Source organism: Prosopis cineraria, unplaced genomic scaffold, assembly GCF_029017545.1.
Source record: "Prosopis cineraria cultivar Desert tree isolate PC_DT_omini unplaced genomic scaffold, ASM2901754v1 PC6, whole genome shotgun sequence".
NCBI lineage: Eukaryota > Viridiplantae > Streptophyta > Magnoliopsida > Fabales > Fabaceae > Prosopis > Prosopis cineraria.
Window position 1 is genome coordinate 29,790,632 of NW_026555337.1, and position 17,700 is coordinate 29,808,331.

General features: G+C 31.3%; 2 protein-coding genes across 2 annotated transcripts; both read right to left on the reverse strand.

The window, feature by feature from the left end:
• Positions 1 to 11,501: 11,501 nt before the first annotated feature.
• On the reverse strand, positions 11,502 to 12,597 carry LOC129312341 (cytosolic sulfotransferase 15-like). Its single transcript, XM_054954898.1, has one exon. It carries the CDS (start codon positions 12,575 to 12,577, stop codon positions 11,555 to 11,557), a length of 1,023 nt encoding a protein of 340 aa, XP_054810873.1. The 5' UTR covers positions 12,578 to 12,597; the 3' UTR covers positions 11,502 to 11,554.
• Positions 12,598 to 14,961: 2,364 nt separating this feature from the next.
• LOC129314055 (cytosolic sulfotransferase 15-like) lies at positions 14,962 to 15,733 on the reverse strand. Its single transcript, XM_054957431.1, has 2 exons — positions 15,598 to 15,733; positions 14,962 to 15,422 (listed from the first exon to the last, which is right to left on the reverse strand). The coding sequence occupies exons 1-2, from the start codon at positions 15,731 to 15,733 to the stop codon at positions 14,962 to 14,964; spliced, it is 597 nt and encodes a 198-aa protein (XP_054813406.1).
• Positions 15,734 to 17,700: the final 1,967 nt, after the last annotated feature.

Here is a 17,700-nt window from a genome sequence, read left to right on the forward strand (position 1 = left end):
ACAAGATTAGTTGAAAATATGGATCCAAATAATTAGAAATCTATGAGTTTTAATTGCAAATAATAATTTAAATATTAAACATAACTCTTGAATTAAAACAAAAATTTATTTGTAACTGTTTGAATTGATATTTGCAATTTATTTTGTAGAAAATTTTGTCAAAGATCTACTTGTTATTAATTCAGTATCTTGGGACCTAACTATAATTCTCCTTAATTGATACTAGTATTTATAAAACAAAAAACATTATATTACAATTATGTTACCATGTCATTAGATAAACTTAAAAAGGAGAATGACAATTAAGTCTCAAAAGAAGAAATTCATGATAGCTAGGTCCTTAATAAATTTTTTTTTGAAAAATCAATTGTAAATATCAATTCAAATAATTGTGAATTTAAAAGTTTTATTTGCAAACATCATATTTAAACTCTAGATATAACAACTAGTTTGCAATTTAGATTCATGTTTATAATTGTTTGAATTGATATTTATAATTTCTTTACAACAATTTTTATTGAGGAGTTAACTATAATTAATTCATCTTTTTAGGACTTTATTGTCTTTCTCCTAAACTCAAAACTATGCAATCCTCAAGAGTAAGGTTTCGCATGCTAGAAACTAATTAAATGGGCAAAATCAAATATTATAATCATTGTTTTAAGAGCTGGACCATTGTGAATATCGACTGGAGCCAAACCAATTTGGATTAAAAGTTCATTTTCATGGTTGATCAAAGTTGGATTGGAGTTGAACTACCATTGAGCTAGAAAGCAGAGGCAAATCAAGAACTGAAAAAATTTTCAGAGAATTGGACGAGTCTAAATATAATATAAAAATGCTAAAATTTTAAAAAATAGAAAAATTAAAAAACTAGACTCTACTAAAAGCTAACTTTATATGTACACCCTTAACATGTATATAACGTGATTTAAGACCATATTTCTAGAAAGATGTTGACAGCTTTGAGTGCAAATGCAGATACTTCTAACACTACTACAGAATATATCTTTAGGAGCGGGTATTTAGGAGTGCTTTTTAAATAAGCGCTCTAAAATGTGAATGCGGAATTTACAAGAGCGCTTTTCTAAATAAGCACTTATGTATGTCAGGCTTCTCAATAAGATAACGCTCCTAATTAATATAAATAAAATGTTGTGAAAAATTTAAAAAGACCTTCAGGAGCGCTCGTACTTAAGTGCTCCGAAAGATACTGTTTAGGAGCGCTCTTCCAGAGCGCTCGTGAAGGACCGCTTCGGAAGATCAGATCTTCTAGAGTGCTCGACGATGAGCACTCCGGAAGAGCTGCTCTTCCGGAGTGCTCATTAATGAGGGCTCCGGAAGAGTGCTTGCAGCCTTTATTTATCTCCTGTTAGTTTTCTTTTCTCCATTCAGTTTCTTTCAAACCTCTCTCTCTTTTGCTGAGACTGTGCATTCCCAATGAGTTCCAGATCTTCATTGTATCAGTCTATCATCACCGTTGTTTGCTGTTCCAGATCACTGTTTGCTATTTCTTTCAAGAGTGCTGTTCGCTATTCGCTATTTGCTGCTCATCCGTCTCTGTATCACGCATCTATCTCTATTTATGTGCCACCGTCGATGTCATCGGCATCTCTTGTGTTGCCATCATCGGCATCTGTCCGCTAAGCGCTGTTTGCTATACACTGTTTGTTGTTCCAGATCTGCATTGCTGTTGCAGATCTGCACCGCTGCTGTACATTGGAGAAAGCGACACCATGAAGACCTTCATTGCCGTCATGCATCGCTGTTATATAGCGAAGGAAGCAACGTCACTACTGTCGTGAAGACCGCTGTTTTTTGTCGTGAAGACTACATTTTGAAGGTATTTTTTTTAATAATTAATTTATATATATTTGAGAATGAATTATATATATATATATATATATATTTTAATAATCAATATTATAGATAATATATGAATTGAAGTTATTTATATTAGAATTATGGAGTATTTGTAGTTGAAATTTTAGATTAAAGTTGAGGAAACTACTTGAACATTTTTATTTTATTTATGAAATATACTTTTAAGGGAGATTAATGTTATTAATTAAATTAGAATTGATTGACAGAATTTAGATGCATTATGCTACTAAATTTTTATTTGGATGAATTGATTTTTTTAATTTAAATGTATTGTATTGTGGAATTTGATTGTTTGATCATTTGGGAGATTCTTCTTTTAAGGAAGATGCTGTTGAATGCTTTTTTTATAGAAATCTAAGTCTTTTGTTTATTGAATTTTAATAATCATATTAGTGATATGGATCATAAGTGGATGTCAGCTAATCAACTATCTAGAGAATATTGGGATGGTATGGATGAATTCATTGAATTTGTATTTTGTCGTGATTAAGACCCCCGTGGAGTCATATGTCCTTGTTTGAAATGTTGCTATGAAAAAAGAGTAAAGCCAATAAAACTGAAAGATCATTTAATATGTAATAAGATTAATCCAACTTATACTTATTGGACCATGCATGGGGAAACAAGGAATAATGTAAATGATTGGAGGGATAGTGCGAGCTACTCAACATTTGATCATAACAGTGGGACATATGATGTTGACCATCTTGATGAAATAATTGATGTGCTTGAAGAGGATCTTAGAGACTGTCCTGAGATGTTTGAGAGGTTGAAGAGTTATGCTGATAAACCATTATACCCCGGTTGTAAAAAATTCATAAAACTATCAGTTATTTTGAAACTATACAACCTAAAAGCAGCGAATGGATGGAGCGATAAGAGTTTCAAGAATTTGCTTGAACTCTTATATGAAATGTTACCTGAGTACAACGAGCTTCCACCTAATACTTACGAAGCTAAAAAAGTGCTTTGTTCTATTAGGATAAGCTATGAGAAGATACATGCATGTCCAAATGATTGTGTCTTCTTTCAGAAAGAGTATTCAACCCTAGATAAGTGTCCAAAATGTGATGCATCATGGTACAAGAGAAATGGATGTAGCCCAGCGAAGGCATTATGGTATTTTTAAATCATACTAAGATTTAGACGCCTACACAGCATTGTAGAAGATGCTAAACACTTAACATGGCATACTGACGAGAGAATTAAGGATGGTAAGCTATGGCACCCTGTAGATTCTCCTTAATGGAAAAAGTTTGATCTTATGTACCTTGAGTTTAAGGTTGAAGATAGAAACTTACGCCTTGCACTAGCCACTGATGGAATGAACCCACATGGCATGCAAAGTAGTACTCATAGTACATAGCTGGTTATTTTGATAATCTACAACCTCACTTCAACATTGTGCATGAAGCACAAATTTATGATGCTGTCATTATTAATTTCTAGGCCTCGACAACTAGGAAATGATATAGATAGATGTGTACTTAGCTCCTTTGATTGAAGAAGATTTTATGGGAGACAGGTGAGGAAGTTTATGATGGGTATAGAGAAGAACATTTCATCTTGCGAGCAATCTTGTTTGGCACCATAAATGACTTTCCTGCCTATGGTAATTTATCAGGATACAGTATTAAAGGATGAGATGCATGTCTGGTATGTGAGGAGCACACTTGTTCAGTGTGATTGGAATATTGTAGGAAGAATGTCTTTATTGGTCATCGATGATTTTTGCCACAAACACATCACTACCAATGACTGAAGAAGGCCTTCAATGGCCACCCGGAGAAGGGGTAGAGTTCCCATGCCATTAACTGGTGAGCAGCTCTTTGAAAAGGTAAAAGATTAAATATTAAATTTGAAAAACTATTTGCAAGTAAGATTGTTAAGAGTGGTTGGAAAAAGAAGTCCATATTCTTTGAGCTACCATACTTAAAGACATTAGATGTTAGGCATTTCCTAGATGCAATGCATATCATACTTTTGTGGTGCCGGGCTTATTGATAACAAAATTTTCATTTATTAGCCCACACAACACTAGTACCTACAGTGTTGAGTACCATTCTCAAAAGATTACTGATGCATTCAAATCCAAAGGCAAAAGAAACATGTTATTTTTAGCTCCTCCCAATTCAGGATAAATTGTTATTATTGTTTATTTTTAACTTTAGTTGATATTTTAGTTAATGAAATATTTTATTTTTTCAAGCAACATTGGGTGCTTGTTTGTATCAATCCATTCATCCCTGTGATTTATTATCTTGATTCATTAAGAGATAGTGACTCTAAGAAATACAAATATATGAGGATATTATTTAACCAGTAAGTTTTTAGTTCTATATTCTTTATATATGTTTATTATAACAATTAGTTATTACTTGGTATGCTTAATCATTATATAATAAGGCTGTAGCACGTTATCAAGGAGGTGAAGGTCTCCCTCCAAACACCAAAAGACCTGATCCTATTGAGTTTTATTCATGAAAATAAAGGTTTGTATTATTTTCTTAATAAAACAAGTTGGTACATATCTAAATGATTGTTTGATTAATATTTTATGTTTCTTATTATGAATATGTTATTCTGGATTAATGTAAAATTTTTAGAAAATTTTGGAACTTCCAAGTTATAGGGGAGACTCTGCATTTTTGACAGCAAATACTTGTATCATATATATAACTTCATCACTGAAGTATTTTAAATTAAGTTAGAATTTCTTTCTACCATATTTTGATAATGACATTTTTTATTGTTTTATAGGTACCTACACAATTACAAGGTTAGGAGTGTGGATACTACGTTATGAAATTTATGAGAGAAGTAATCACACAATAAGAGTTGATCATTCCTGAAAATGTAAGTTAAAAGCTTTGAAATTAAGTTAATATAATGTTAATTACTTATATATTGCTTTCATATCTTGTGTGGTATTTTGTTAGAGCAAAATATTCACATTTTACTATGGAGCAAATCGAAGATTTAGTTGAAGAGTGGTTAGAATATATTATTGGCTGTTTGTGATAGGAAGTTAGATTTCAATGTTAAAAAAATAACAATAGTTTCATTTGTTAGGCTTGTTAGAAATTAAATGAGGTTAGTTAGAGTTTCAAATTCTTTTCTTGTATATAAATTTTTATATTAATATTATTTTTAAATTATTTTTTGATATTATAATTTTCCATTATTAAAGATACGTGAAAGGAGAAATTTCAAAAATTTGATTTAAAAAAAATAAAAGTAATATACAGGAGCGCTCATTTGAAGAGCGCTCCTGTAAAGTAACATACGGGAACGCTCTGATTAAGAGCGATATACAGGAGCGCTCTTCTAGAGCACTCCTATATGGCATATACAAAAAGAGCGCTCCGGTATGGCAGCATACAAGAGCGCTCGAGAGCGCTCCCATGTAATACTGGAGCTCCCTTATGGGATCACTTTTCGAAAAGCACTCCTGTATAGCGAACATACAGGAGCGCTTTAAAAAAGCGCTCCTGTACATTTTGGAGCGTTTGATATTGGAGCGTTTTTGAAGTGCTCCCTAAGGTTAAAAAAAAGCGCTCCTGTAAACTTATTTTGTAGTAGTGTAAATCTACTTTTACCTTATTTAACCAAAATCTGTAACATCCTAATTTTTAGATAAAAAAATTTATGAAATTTAAGTTAATAATAGGAATTTATGTTATTTGAGATTATTTAGAAATAATAATATGGTTAGAAATTTAATTATGAATTTAAAACTTAGGTTTAAAAATTATATAAGAAAAAATTTTTTTAAGATATAATTTTAAGATTTAGAATAATAAAAATATGTGTGTGTGTGTGTGTGTGTGTGTGAGTTAAAAAAAAAAAGAAAAGAAAGTAAAAAAAAAGACTGTAGAAGACCCACATTGGTTAGATGTGGGAAGAAAGAAACGCTCCTCGTGTATAAAGGAGCGACGCAGCAGGCGTGAGGAGATGTAGAAGGAAGAAAAAGAAACTTTTACAATTTGTGAAAATTGCAACTAAGGGCCCAAGATGCAATTTGTGAAAATTACAAGTAATGGCCCAAAGGTTTGAATAATTAAATTTAGACCTATAGTTTTTTTTTAATATAATTGTGGGACCTAAAAATCTATTTTTATATTATTTTTCTCTCTTCCTCTCACGTTGCTTGACGTCTTCTTAGAAGGGGGATTATTTTTTTTTTCTTCAGGTATGTTTCAACTTTCTTGTTTAGATTAGCATTTAAAAATTTATTTAATTACAAAATTAATTTATAGTTATTTTCTAAATAATATTAGCTTTCTAGTGATATGATTATTTTGTAGGATAGAGTAAATATTCTAATTAGGATTTTTCTATAGGATAGTTAATCTAATGATATGATGGATTAAAAATATAGGTTAAAGCTCTTAGGGATATAATAAATATTATAGAATATTTTCTTGAGGTTGAAACTCATGTTTAAGAATTTTTGAGTTAAAATCTAGATCTATATTGTTGAATTTATGTTGAATCTGAGATGTAAGGAGGAATATCTAATTATTAAATAGTTATTTAAGTATGAATAGGTATTTTTGAGGTTATAGAAAGGTGATTTGAGGCCTCAGGATAATTTTAAAATTTTTAATTTATTTTTGAATATAGATGGATGAAATAGAAGTGATTTGAGGCTTAAAAATAGTTTATTAGAGTACGAGAATTTTAGAAAAGAATTTAGAAAGTTAAGTGAGGCATAAATCTTAAATTAGTGTCAATATGAATTTTAAATCTAAGACTTTCTAACTCTTTAAATTAGAGTTATTTATTAATTTCAATATAAAATTAATATATAGTATTGTGAAATAATTATGTAGATTATATTGACAAAGATAGTGGTGAAAAAGGAGTTGTGAAGGGGAACTTGTTATTCAAGACACAAGGTAACCATTATTAATATGTTGTGATGGGTGTGTTTGTGAATGGTTATATATTGTTTTATTGTTTGGAAAAATTATAAATTATTAAAAATAAATATTGTATATACTTATTTGAAATTATTGCCAAGTGGGTTAAAAATTTATTTTTGTTTATCATGAAGAGATATTATTGTTCGGATATATTTCTGTTTGGATATTTGAATGATGCATGACTTGTCAGGGTATTTTAATGTATTTAATGGGAATTTCTATTTGGTTAATTATTACCACATGGTAAGCCCTCATTGGACCCAATGAGTGGCGTGTCGCTGGTCCAACTCACCTTTGGCCGGGTGATTTGGCGTTCGAGCATGGCGAAAGGAGGATATAAGGTGCAGTCATGCAAATTAAATACTTGTTTAGTTTGTTTGAAAATATTATTCGGTTAAATGTTTTACGTGCCCACTTAGCAATCGCATGATTAGTTACAACCACATGCATCATTACATATTAATTTTTTTTGGTTACTAGGACTTTTAAGTCTCATTCCCTGTGGTTAATATTTTTACAGGAGCGAGTCCGGCCGAGAAAGTACTAGAGGTGTAACTATGGTGTATGAAACACAATCTTTTACGTTGCCTCTTATTTTGGATTATACAATGTATCTTGTGCCAACTTAGGACATATCTTTTTTGTGAAGCATGTAAACTTTAATCCTTTCTATTAAAAGTATTTATATGATGAAGAGGATTATGTCTGTCCCTCTTGATTTATGATCTGATTTGAATATCATGCCATGAGGATTATGTCTGTCCCTCATGGTTTTAATTGTCTTTTTGGATATTTCAAGACTTGTGGTATGTCTTGGATATATCATGGTAAGATAATTTTCTACCATGATAATGGTTTTAATAATTTGCGAAAAATCGGTTTGTATTTTTGAGGGTGTTATAAAATCTATTTATATTTTATAAGTTATAAAATTATAATTTATAATATTTTTTAATTAAAGTCATATTATGTTATTTTATTAAGGATAAATTGGTCCACTGACCAAAAAAAAAAATCTTCTGTCTAGAAAATATGGACCAACTTTTTAATAATTTAGGAGTGTAGCCTGTTCATATTGATATATAAAGGATTTATCAGTGATATACAAGGAGTTTATCATTGAACAATTGAAAATTATAAGAATTTTATTATTGATGTACAAATGATAGATGATTGATAAATATAATAAACCGACTATAATACAAAATATAATAAATATTTGACTGTTTACTTAGTTTGATCCTATAATAGAAGATATATTATGAATGTTTTTCTTAAATATATTTTATTTATTCATCTAATATTAATTATATTTAATTTTTATATCACCAATTTATCATTGGTCTAATTAGTTAGATTATAAAAACTGAGAACCACCGACATTTTTGGTTTGATATCTGGTCTAGTTTTTAAAATATTGATTAGAATTTTACTTACCTATAAGAAAGTGATGATGGCTCTTGTAGCTGATTCAAACCCATGCACCAGATCTTTTTTTTTTAAAAAAAAAAACTTGGAGATGATACATTACATACAGAATTTCAGAAGTTAAACATACAGGGCGCTAAATCCCCCAGGCTGGCTTGAAAACTTGTAAAAGGAATCGCCGCCTTGACGAAATTAAATGTAAAATTGTACTCAATTTCAGAAGCTTAATTGAATTAAAGGACATGTCAAAGTGATATATAATAGCGTTTGGTGTCTTCGAATGATTAACAGACACTGCATAAACTCAAAGATTAAACAACAATAAAACGCATTTTAGTTAGACTTGCCCAGTTACAATCTCATTTCTTCGACTTGACATCAAAATCTTTGACTTTTACGTTATTGTGATTTTTTAACATTGGATTCGCCTCCCACGGTCCCATGCACGGACAGCGTATATGCAGAGCTTAAGGAAGATGCCGACACCTACTTTTTCCAATGAAGAATGTTTGGCTCAAAGTCCACAAAATTTTAAAATGTAACTCACATAACCTTTATATTTGACAATATGCTTGGCAAAATGTAACATCTAAATGATTAGTTTTTCAGTCTTTAAACATTCTAAAATTGTTAAATATATACATAATAATTGTTGAATTATGGATCTGCCGTTGACGAGTTTTGGATATCATGTTAGATTAATCAGCATTTAATTAACTATTTGGTTAAATTAGTTTTAACCAAAATAAAAAATTATTAAGGTATATCATACCCTCAGAATTACAATATCTTATTTAATTAAGATATTGTAATTATTAGGCTATATCATATCACAATCATCCTACCATAATGGGTAGGGTTTGTGTGGATATGATTTCGTAACTTGTGCCGCCCATCAACGTTATAAATAGAGGTAGCTGTCTCAAAGGCAAATAATGCACCTTTATGTTGAATACTCTTCTCTATTCACTCTCTTCTCTCTCTTTCTTGTGAGGTGCATCTGCTCTATTTTATTACAATGATTGTCCATTGATTGATGTACATTATTAGCACAATTAACTCTAACTCATTTACACACTCCTGTTCAATTACAGTGACAATTACTATGATTATGTTCTTAATTAACTTCTAGTTAATTAAGTCATATTTAGCTAACATTGAATTCGCTTTTGCCAAACCCCTACATCTAATTAAACCTTAAGCAATTTTTTTCTTAATTTGGTTAGTCATGTTTATTTATCGAAGTCTAGGTTCACTTCACCTTACAGTTCATTGAGTAATCCCACACACAGATCATATGGTGGCAAATCATACAATCTATCAATCAAAACTGATATAGCAAAAGTTTGTCCTAATCAATCCCTATCCCTGGCTGGGACTTGGAAACTGATAGGATAAATCATAGTAGGAAATTCTCAATTCATAAACTAAGAAAGACTGAAAGAAAGGGAGGAGAGGAAACTCAACTCCCAAACTAGCTTGATTGTTCTCCAAAGATATTATGTGCCTTCTAGGATTGGATGATCTTAGATGAGTTCGCAGGGCTTTGCTTATAGGTTTTCACATCCCTTCATCTAATTTTGCTGATGCAACTCTGGTATTTAAGAATTAAAAAATACCTTTTATTCAGTTTTCTGCGTCCACCACTTTTCCTGCGTCAACGTCTGTGGCGACTTACTTCTCATGTTCGTTCGCGGACAAAAGTCTCACACACACACACGCACGCACGCACGCACGCACGCACAGAGCAACAATCTAGCATTTGCTTGAGTTGTTTTCCACCACGTGTTCTGTGTCTGCCACCGAACACTGTCCAATGGTCATAAGGTTCTTCAGGTATAGGCTTATCCATGGATTATTTTGATCTATATTATGTGTGTCCGCTGGCGATGATCAACAAAGGAAAGGGTGAAGGATATTTATTATGCTTTTCTCTAACGTCTTTTGTAATGTCCAATTTTTTAATTTTGTTTTTTTTAATATCATTATTTACATAAAATAATACATATTTGATATCATCAAGTTCCAAAATGGTAAACATTCATATTTTTTTTTATAATTTTCAAAAACAAAAGAGTGTAATTGTGATGTTTTTCTTTAAAAAATAATAAAAAATATAAATTTTCATCATTTTGAGATTTCAAGATATCAAAATATTTTTTATTTTATGTAAAATCTAATGATAAAAAAAAATAAAAAAATTAAAAAGTTGAGACATGACAAGAGACATTAAAAAAAGATACATTAAATGCCCCAAGCTTCATTTTGAGCCACGTTCCTGAGTGACTGTAAATTGTGCTCTGGATGTTCGTGGGCAAAAGTTGATACATGGACGAGGTGATGGCTTTTTGGTTTGGAGTTAAACTGAAATCGATGGCCAAATGTGTTTCTTCACTGCGTATCCTTTGAGGCTTGCATTTTGAGCTTTTAAGACTTGGTCCTTACATTTTTGGCTTATGTTACCCTAGTTTGGCTTCGCACTCCAAATGTGCTTGCCGCGTAGATTTAATGTGGGCCCAGCATCTTCCAACTAATTGATGTTAACCTCCCACTTAACGCCCGGCGGGGGGGATTGAACCCCTTTTTTAATACTTTCCTCTATGATAATTTTGACACCTTTTGTGGATTAATGTTAGTTTTCTCCTCTTTTTTTGTGATTGATTGTATATAAATGTTTGTTTTACTATTATCTTAATGCTTTTAAGTAATTGGCCAGTATTTAAATATTGTGTTTATTTGAGTGATTTTTGAGAGGGTCAATTGAGTTTAAAACTTAAATAAAATAATGCAAGAACTTAAAGTTTGCACAATGAATAGATAATTTTGTTAGTAAAATAAAGATATAATTGTTAGCCTTGGATAGCCACAGTAAGTTTGGAACTTAAAATAAGATTTTGTTTAAATTAAAACTTATTCATGATTTGAGAGAGCTTCTTCAAGTATTTTGATAGCATTATATTAATACTCAATTTTATTAAAAGAATTTATGAAAAGAGATAATTTTAGTATTGACAAATACAAATAGAATAAATAATCATAAGTCCTATTTCAATCTTGAAGAGTAAGAATAATTTGTTTTCCTCATTTTCTAGTTTTAATATAATTTGCAAAATCAACTTTGTCCAACTAATAATGTGTTTTTCTCAACTTAATTGAAATTGCAAAGTCTTTGGCTTGATTGCATTTTTAATACAAATTTCCATAGGAATGATACTTTACATACATTTTATGACTTGTCATGACCCATGCACTAGTGAAATCTAAGAGAGAACAAGCATAGTGCCATATAAATTATTTGCAAATAATAAAATTGATTAAAAGGACAATCCAGAACCACCCAACTTCTCTTCCATCACTCTGGACAATTTCTCTGCCATCGAAGGTGAAAAATGATTAACCCAATCACCTACTTCACCTTTCCTAAAGAAGTCCTTCTTTTCAAACATCAAAAATTTTCCAGTCTTGTTCACTTCCAATTCCTTCATCTTCTCAAAGCTACACAGCTCAATTATGTTTTCAATAAAACCATTGCTTTCCTCCTCAAAATTGAATGGGCAATCCAGGAACTCAGCCACTCTGTTCAAGTAGAATTTGATATCTCCTTTCAAATCCTCATATTTTAAAAACATAATCTTGCTTGGTGTTTCTTTGCTTTCTCTCCAATAACCCAACATATGTATCCAAAACGGACCGCACGCATTGAAACCCTTTAAGTACCTCTCAAATGCTTCCTCGCATGATAATTTAGGTAAAGATGGTGGTGCAACTTTGTTTGCAAAACTCCAAAATGATACAAAGTTGTCAAATGGGCTTCGACATATATAGATTATCTTACATTTGCCTTTGGTAATTGAGTCGGGCAATGAATGAAATGGAACATGGGTACTAAAAAGTCTTGGTTCAGACATGCTGGAGAGATCAGGAATCTGATTGTTTATATAATGGTTGAACTCAAAGAAAGGAACAAGCTCATGTGGATTGGAAAAGAGCAAGGGATGGTTATGTTGTGAAGGAGAGAAAACCTTACGATTTACAATGGCAAAAGTGAGGGCTTTCAACCAAGTAGTGCCAGATTTTGGTAAAGAGGCTATAATAATATCACTATCTTTTGCTTGGAAATGCTTCTGGAAAGAGCTTATGGCTTGGATTTGGGCAGGTATATACCAAATATCTTGGTAGAGATAAATGTACGGGTGGCCCCAACCCTTCCTTCTTGGAAGAGAGAGTTCCTTACATTCTTCAATAAGTTGTTCATGTTCTTCATCGTAAGCCTCGTTCTCGGACTCAACAATACCTGATTGGCTTTCCGTGAATGATTCGGCAGTATTTTCGGCCATTGGAATGCTAATAAGGTTAATCTAACTGCTAAGACATAGGCATGAGAATTTAGCCCACGAGTTTGCATTATTTATAAGAAATGAATGGTTGGGAGGGAATGTTATCGGTTTCTCGAATCTTATTTTAATTTGCCGGCCTGCATTTTCTTTTTTGCTTTTAAAGATATCACTAAAAGCTGCTTACATCATAATAAAAACAGAATTTAGCTTACGTTAAATAATCCAATCTTTCCGTCTTGCATTTTGTGGTTATCTTCATTTTTAAACAATTTGTATCTTTTCAAGAGAATATTCTTAGAATATAACTTTCACTTTTGTCATTTCTACGTTAACCCCTTTCATTATTCTTTTCTTTTTCTTTTCTTTACCATTTTGCGAACATAATATTCACTCGTATTTTTGGTGTGATGAAACCTGAGCTTGAGTGAAGGAAATCGAGGAGGAATTCCTACTCTACAACGATTATTACGTAAAAAACCACCTTTGTATTAAAAAAAAAGGAAAAATAACATAAAAATATTTTTAAAATATGCAAATGACAATGAGATGCTACGAAATGTGATAATTATTTTTTAGCTCCTTAGGATTTGCTTGACATTTGTTTTGGCAAATGACATATTTGTCCCTTTAAAGAAGTTCCTTTATCCTAGCAAATCATTGACTACTTAGTTTTGGTAAATAACTACTTTTCTTGAGGAAATGTCTGGAAGGAAAAAGCGAACTAGAGATTGCTCTATGCAAATTTTATTTTATTTTTTACACTTCTGAAGTCTAACAACTAAAAATTAGTTACTACTTTATTTTGGAAATTGATTACTCTTCTTGGAGAAATGACCAGAGCGGACGAACAAGTTACAAATTGTTAGTGCAATTTTTTTTTCCAATGAAATTCAAAAAATAAAAATCAGTCTTTTGGCAAATGACTTGTTTTCCCAAGAAAATAACTAGAACAGAATAACAAATTATAAGTTGCTTTGTGCAAAAAATTTTAGTTGTTGGACATCATTAATAAAAAGTAGTAACTTGTTATTTGTTATTCTTTTCTAGCCATTATCATAAGAAAAATAGTTATTTCCCAAAATAAAGCAGTCACTGATTTACTAAGATAGAGGATCTTTTTACAGGGGCAAACATTTCATTTCACAAATAAAAAATGACAGCCAATTACCTGGGGATTAGAAAATAGTTATCACATTTTGAGGTATCTAATTGTCATTTTTACATTTTAGAGGTATTTTTCTGTCATTCTCCAAAAAGAAAAAAAGGAAAAGCCCACCTAAAATGAAATTCCATCAAAAGGCTGGAATCTAGTTTCCTCCACACATCTCTCAATTAGCCAATTCAAAACTCTTCTTGATCTTTAACATAGGGCAAAGTTGGAGTAGTTAATTTGATTTCCAATTTTACCCTCTTGTTCATTTATTGAGGCTATCATTCCGTTAATGGGAATTGGGTGTTTTTATTGATAATTGCATAAAATTGTTGGTGAACACTTTGAATTCCTTGACAGCATTTTATTACGGTTACGACATCATTTTTAACATGCGGCCGCAATTCACTTTGCAGCAAGTACAATAATGTTGCTTATAATAAGAATAGGCAACAGCTAAAAGTAATTTTTTAGCTGTCATTTTATGTAACAGATCTTATTTAACATGAGAAAACTATTGCGTAATGTAAAACTGGCAAAATTACAAAATTGGAAAGTAACATATTTTTAAACAAACTTAAAGATACTATTTCTGAACAACCATGAAGATGGTTAAGTTTGTCCAATAATTAGGACTGGAGAGAATATATCACCATTAATATTATTTTGCCTTCTTGCTAATGATAAATGAAACAGTCATAAATTATATTACTTCTGTTGGAATTTTCAGTTTGGCGAGACTCGCTAAACCTCTCTTTTATATCCTACCTAATTTAATTAATTGACAATTAATTAATAATATTTCTTCATAATTGGCTTTGAATTTAGAAATTTCAAATATATTCTGAGTTTAAATAAAATCTGGATCTCAATATAGTTATGCAATTATTCAACGAGATAGAAATTAAACAATAAAAAATAAACACTGCACAATTACATGACTTCGCATACCTAAAGTCTATTTTAATTATGATATACAAATTTTGGTTATAAAAAAAATAAGAAACAAAATACTGCGGCAAGGATGTATAGTAAAGGCCCAGAGAAGCCAAATTTCGTTCTTGATTCTCAATACACCATTGGCAATAAGCAAATTTGGGTGAGAAGCTTCCATAATGCTTTTTAACTGAAGGAGATGCAATTACGAAGCTGACAAATGTTAAAGTAGGAAAAGGGAACACAACGTTATAAAACTGAACATGGTCCAGAACTATATATTGCTAGATTAAGATATCTAACATTGAAAGGACAGCCCAGAACCATCTAATTTCTGTTCCATCACTTTGGACAATTTCTCGGTCATCCAAGAGGAAAAATGATTAACCCAATCACCTACTTCACCTTTCCTAAAGAAGTCCTTGTTTTCAACCAATGGCGTCCTTTTTCCAGTCTTGTTGACTTCCAAGTCCTTCATCTTCTGAAAGCTGCACAGCTCAATTATGTTTTCAATAACACCATCCCTTTCCTCCTCTGCATTGAATGGGCAATCCAAGAACACAGCTACTGTTTTCAAGTAGAATTTGATATCTCCTTTCAAATCCTCATACCTTAAACACAAAATCTTGTTTGGTGACAATTTGTTTTCCCACCAATAACCCAGTATGTTTGTCCAAAGTAGGCCAAACTCATTGATCCCCTTTGAGTACCTGTCAAATGCTTCCTCCCAAGATAATTTGGGTAAAGATGATGCTTTGACTTTGTTGGAAAAATGCCAAAATGACACAATTATCAAATGGGTTACGACATATACAGATTATCTTGCATTTGTATAATTTTATTTCAGCCCCAAATTACCATTTTGGTCTTTTGTAAAAAGAAACAAATAAATAAAGGAGAGCAGATTAGAAATCTGAAAAACGCATTCACGCACCGCCATTCTCTTCTCCTCCTCCTTCTGAAATTAAAGTGTTCGAAGAGCCAAGGAGATTGGTCTTCTCTCCCCTTATTTTTCCGGCATTCGTCCCGATTACTGTCGACGGCGTGGGCAATGCTGCAGCTTCTTCCATCCTAGTAGGAATCCAGCTCGTGAGTGCTTCCTCTCCCCTGTTTCATGTCACAAATCACTCAACCTCGTCAGCATCCAGCTTGTTCATCCGACGCCATCATTGTTGAAGTCGCCGTTCGTCACCACTGCCAACAGTTCCGGTGAGGTTATGAACTCTTCTTCTGTTTTCGTGTGGTGTTGCTGTCAAACTTTCCTTCCCCTGTTCTTCACTGTGCACTTCTCCTACCTCTTTTATTACTTCAAAAATGTGGGAGATGAGGATTGAATTTTCTTGAGTTAAGGCTAATTGATCAATCGAAAGAAGAAAACTTGAGAGGTTGATTTATTTAAATATTTCTGTTCAAACATTTTTGGAAATGGAAGCTGACAGGGAGTTTGGTGTTAGTTTAAGAATTCATGGTCATGATGTGTTTGATGAAATGTTTATTAGAATAGTTTTGCTTGATCATGTAAATTTTTTTAAATTATAGTAATTGTGACAAGAAGCATAGTAAATTTAAATGATGGTTATTGGGAAATATTTCAGTTAAGTGAATGATATCCAATTAATTTACTTATTACAATCTTTTACTGAAATATTTATTTTCAAGTAGATCATTTTTTTAATTACTATGATAGTTGGGTATTTTGTCAATGAAATTATTTTATCGTGAGAAGACACAACCAATTGCAAAGGATAACTAAGATGTGGTATGTACACGAATTTTATTCATGAGTTGTATTTTCAAGATTTATGATATTATTTTTATTTACGTTGAATATTTTTTATATTTAATAAATGCTATAATGTACATTATTTATGAAATTTTATTTTTGATGGATATTGAGTTGAGGTTTGAAATGATTCATGCAAGCCCGATATTGAAAATACAAATTGTATTTCATAAATGACTATTCTTCTCGCAAGTTTGAAAAGTGATTTTTAAAGGACTTTAAGTATAACACTATTGCTAACGGTAATTCTATTAGCCCTTGACGTGCCATGGTCAATGACTAGCTAGTTTAATTTTTGTGAGCTCTATTCTCACATCTGTTATTCGTAAGCCTTGTACTTGCGTCTGTTTCATGGCATCAACCACATCTGATTAGTTACCCTCGTGGACTGTGTGTCCACGTCTATTTCGTGGCTTTGTCCACATCTGGTTATTTACTTTAGTGGACTGTGTGTCCATGTCTGTTTCATGGCATAAGCCGCGTCTAGTTATTTATCTTTGTGGACTATGTGTCCACGTTTGTTACTTATTCTATTAGGTCCTCAAAATTCTAAATTTTTAATTACCTTAGGTATTTGAATTTTCAATGCTTTCAGTTAATAAGTGTATTACTTTGATTCACATATGGATAATTGGTTTTCTTTAACCAAGATAGAATAAAGCAACTTTAGTTCACTCTCATTTTATGGTTATGATTAAAAATTACAAATTTATTAAGTTTACTATATTGAATTATCATTTTTTTAATTATTTTGCATAGTTGTTTGAGTTTAGTATTTTACTTTTTAAAATTTTATTTTTGGGATGCTATTTACTGAAAAATATTTTGGCCTAAGATAATAGCTGGACCCATATCATCTGTTGATCATTAGGAGCTTTATTGCTGAACTAAAGTAGAAGAATTTCTTTGATCAAATATTAATTTGATCTAAATGTGAGCTTAAGTATTATTTTGTAGTCTACTTCAAGTTCTCTTTATTGATTATAAATAAAATTTTGATCTATTGTAGGCGTTGATTGTTTGTTGCTAAGGAGCTGAGCTCCTTGTTGTTGAATTGTTATAAATTTGTTGTTGTAGAAATATTTGAGAGTTTTTTTTTGTAGAACTTTTAAAAGAGTATATGATTCGTTCTGTGTAGTGAAAAGCATGGTAAAAATTTCTAATCTTATTATTAATGAGTTTAAAGTATTAAATTGTAAGTTTCTTGAATTAAGGGTTTTAATTATTATTAATAGGATATGGGTTTTAACTTTT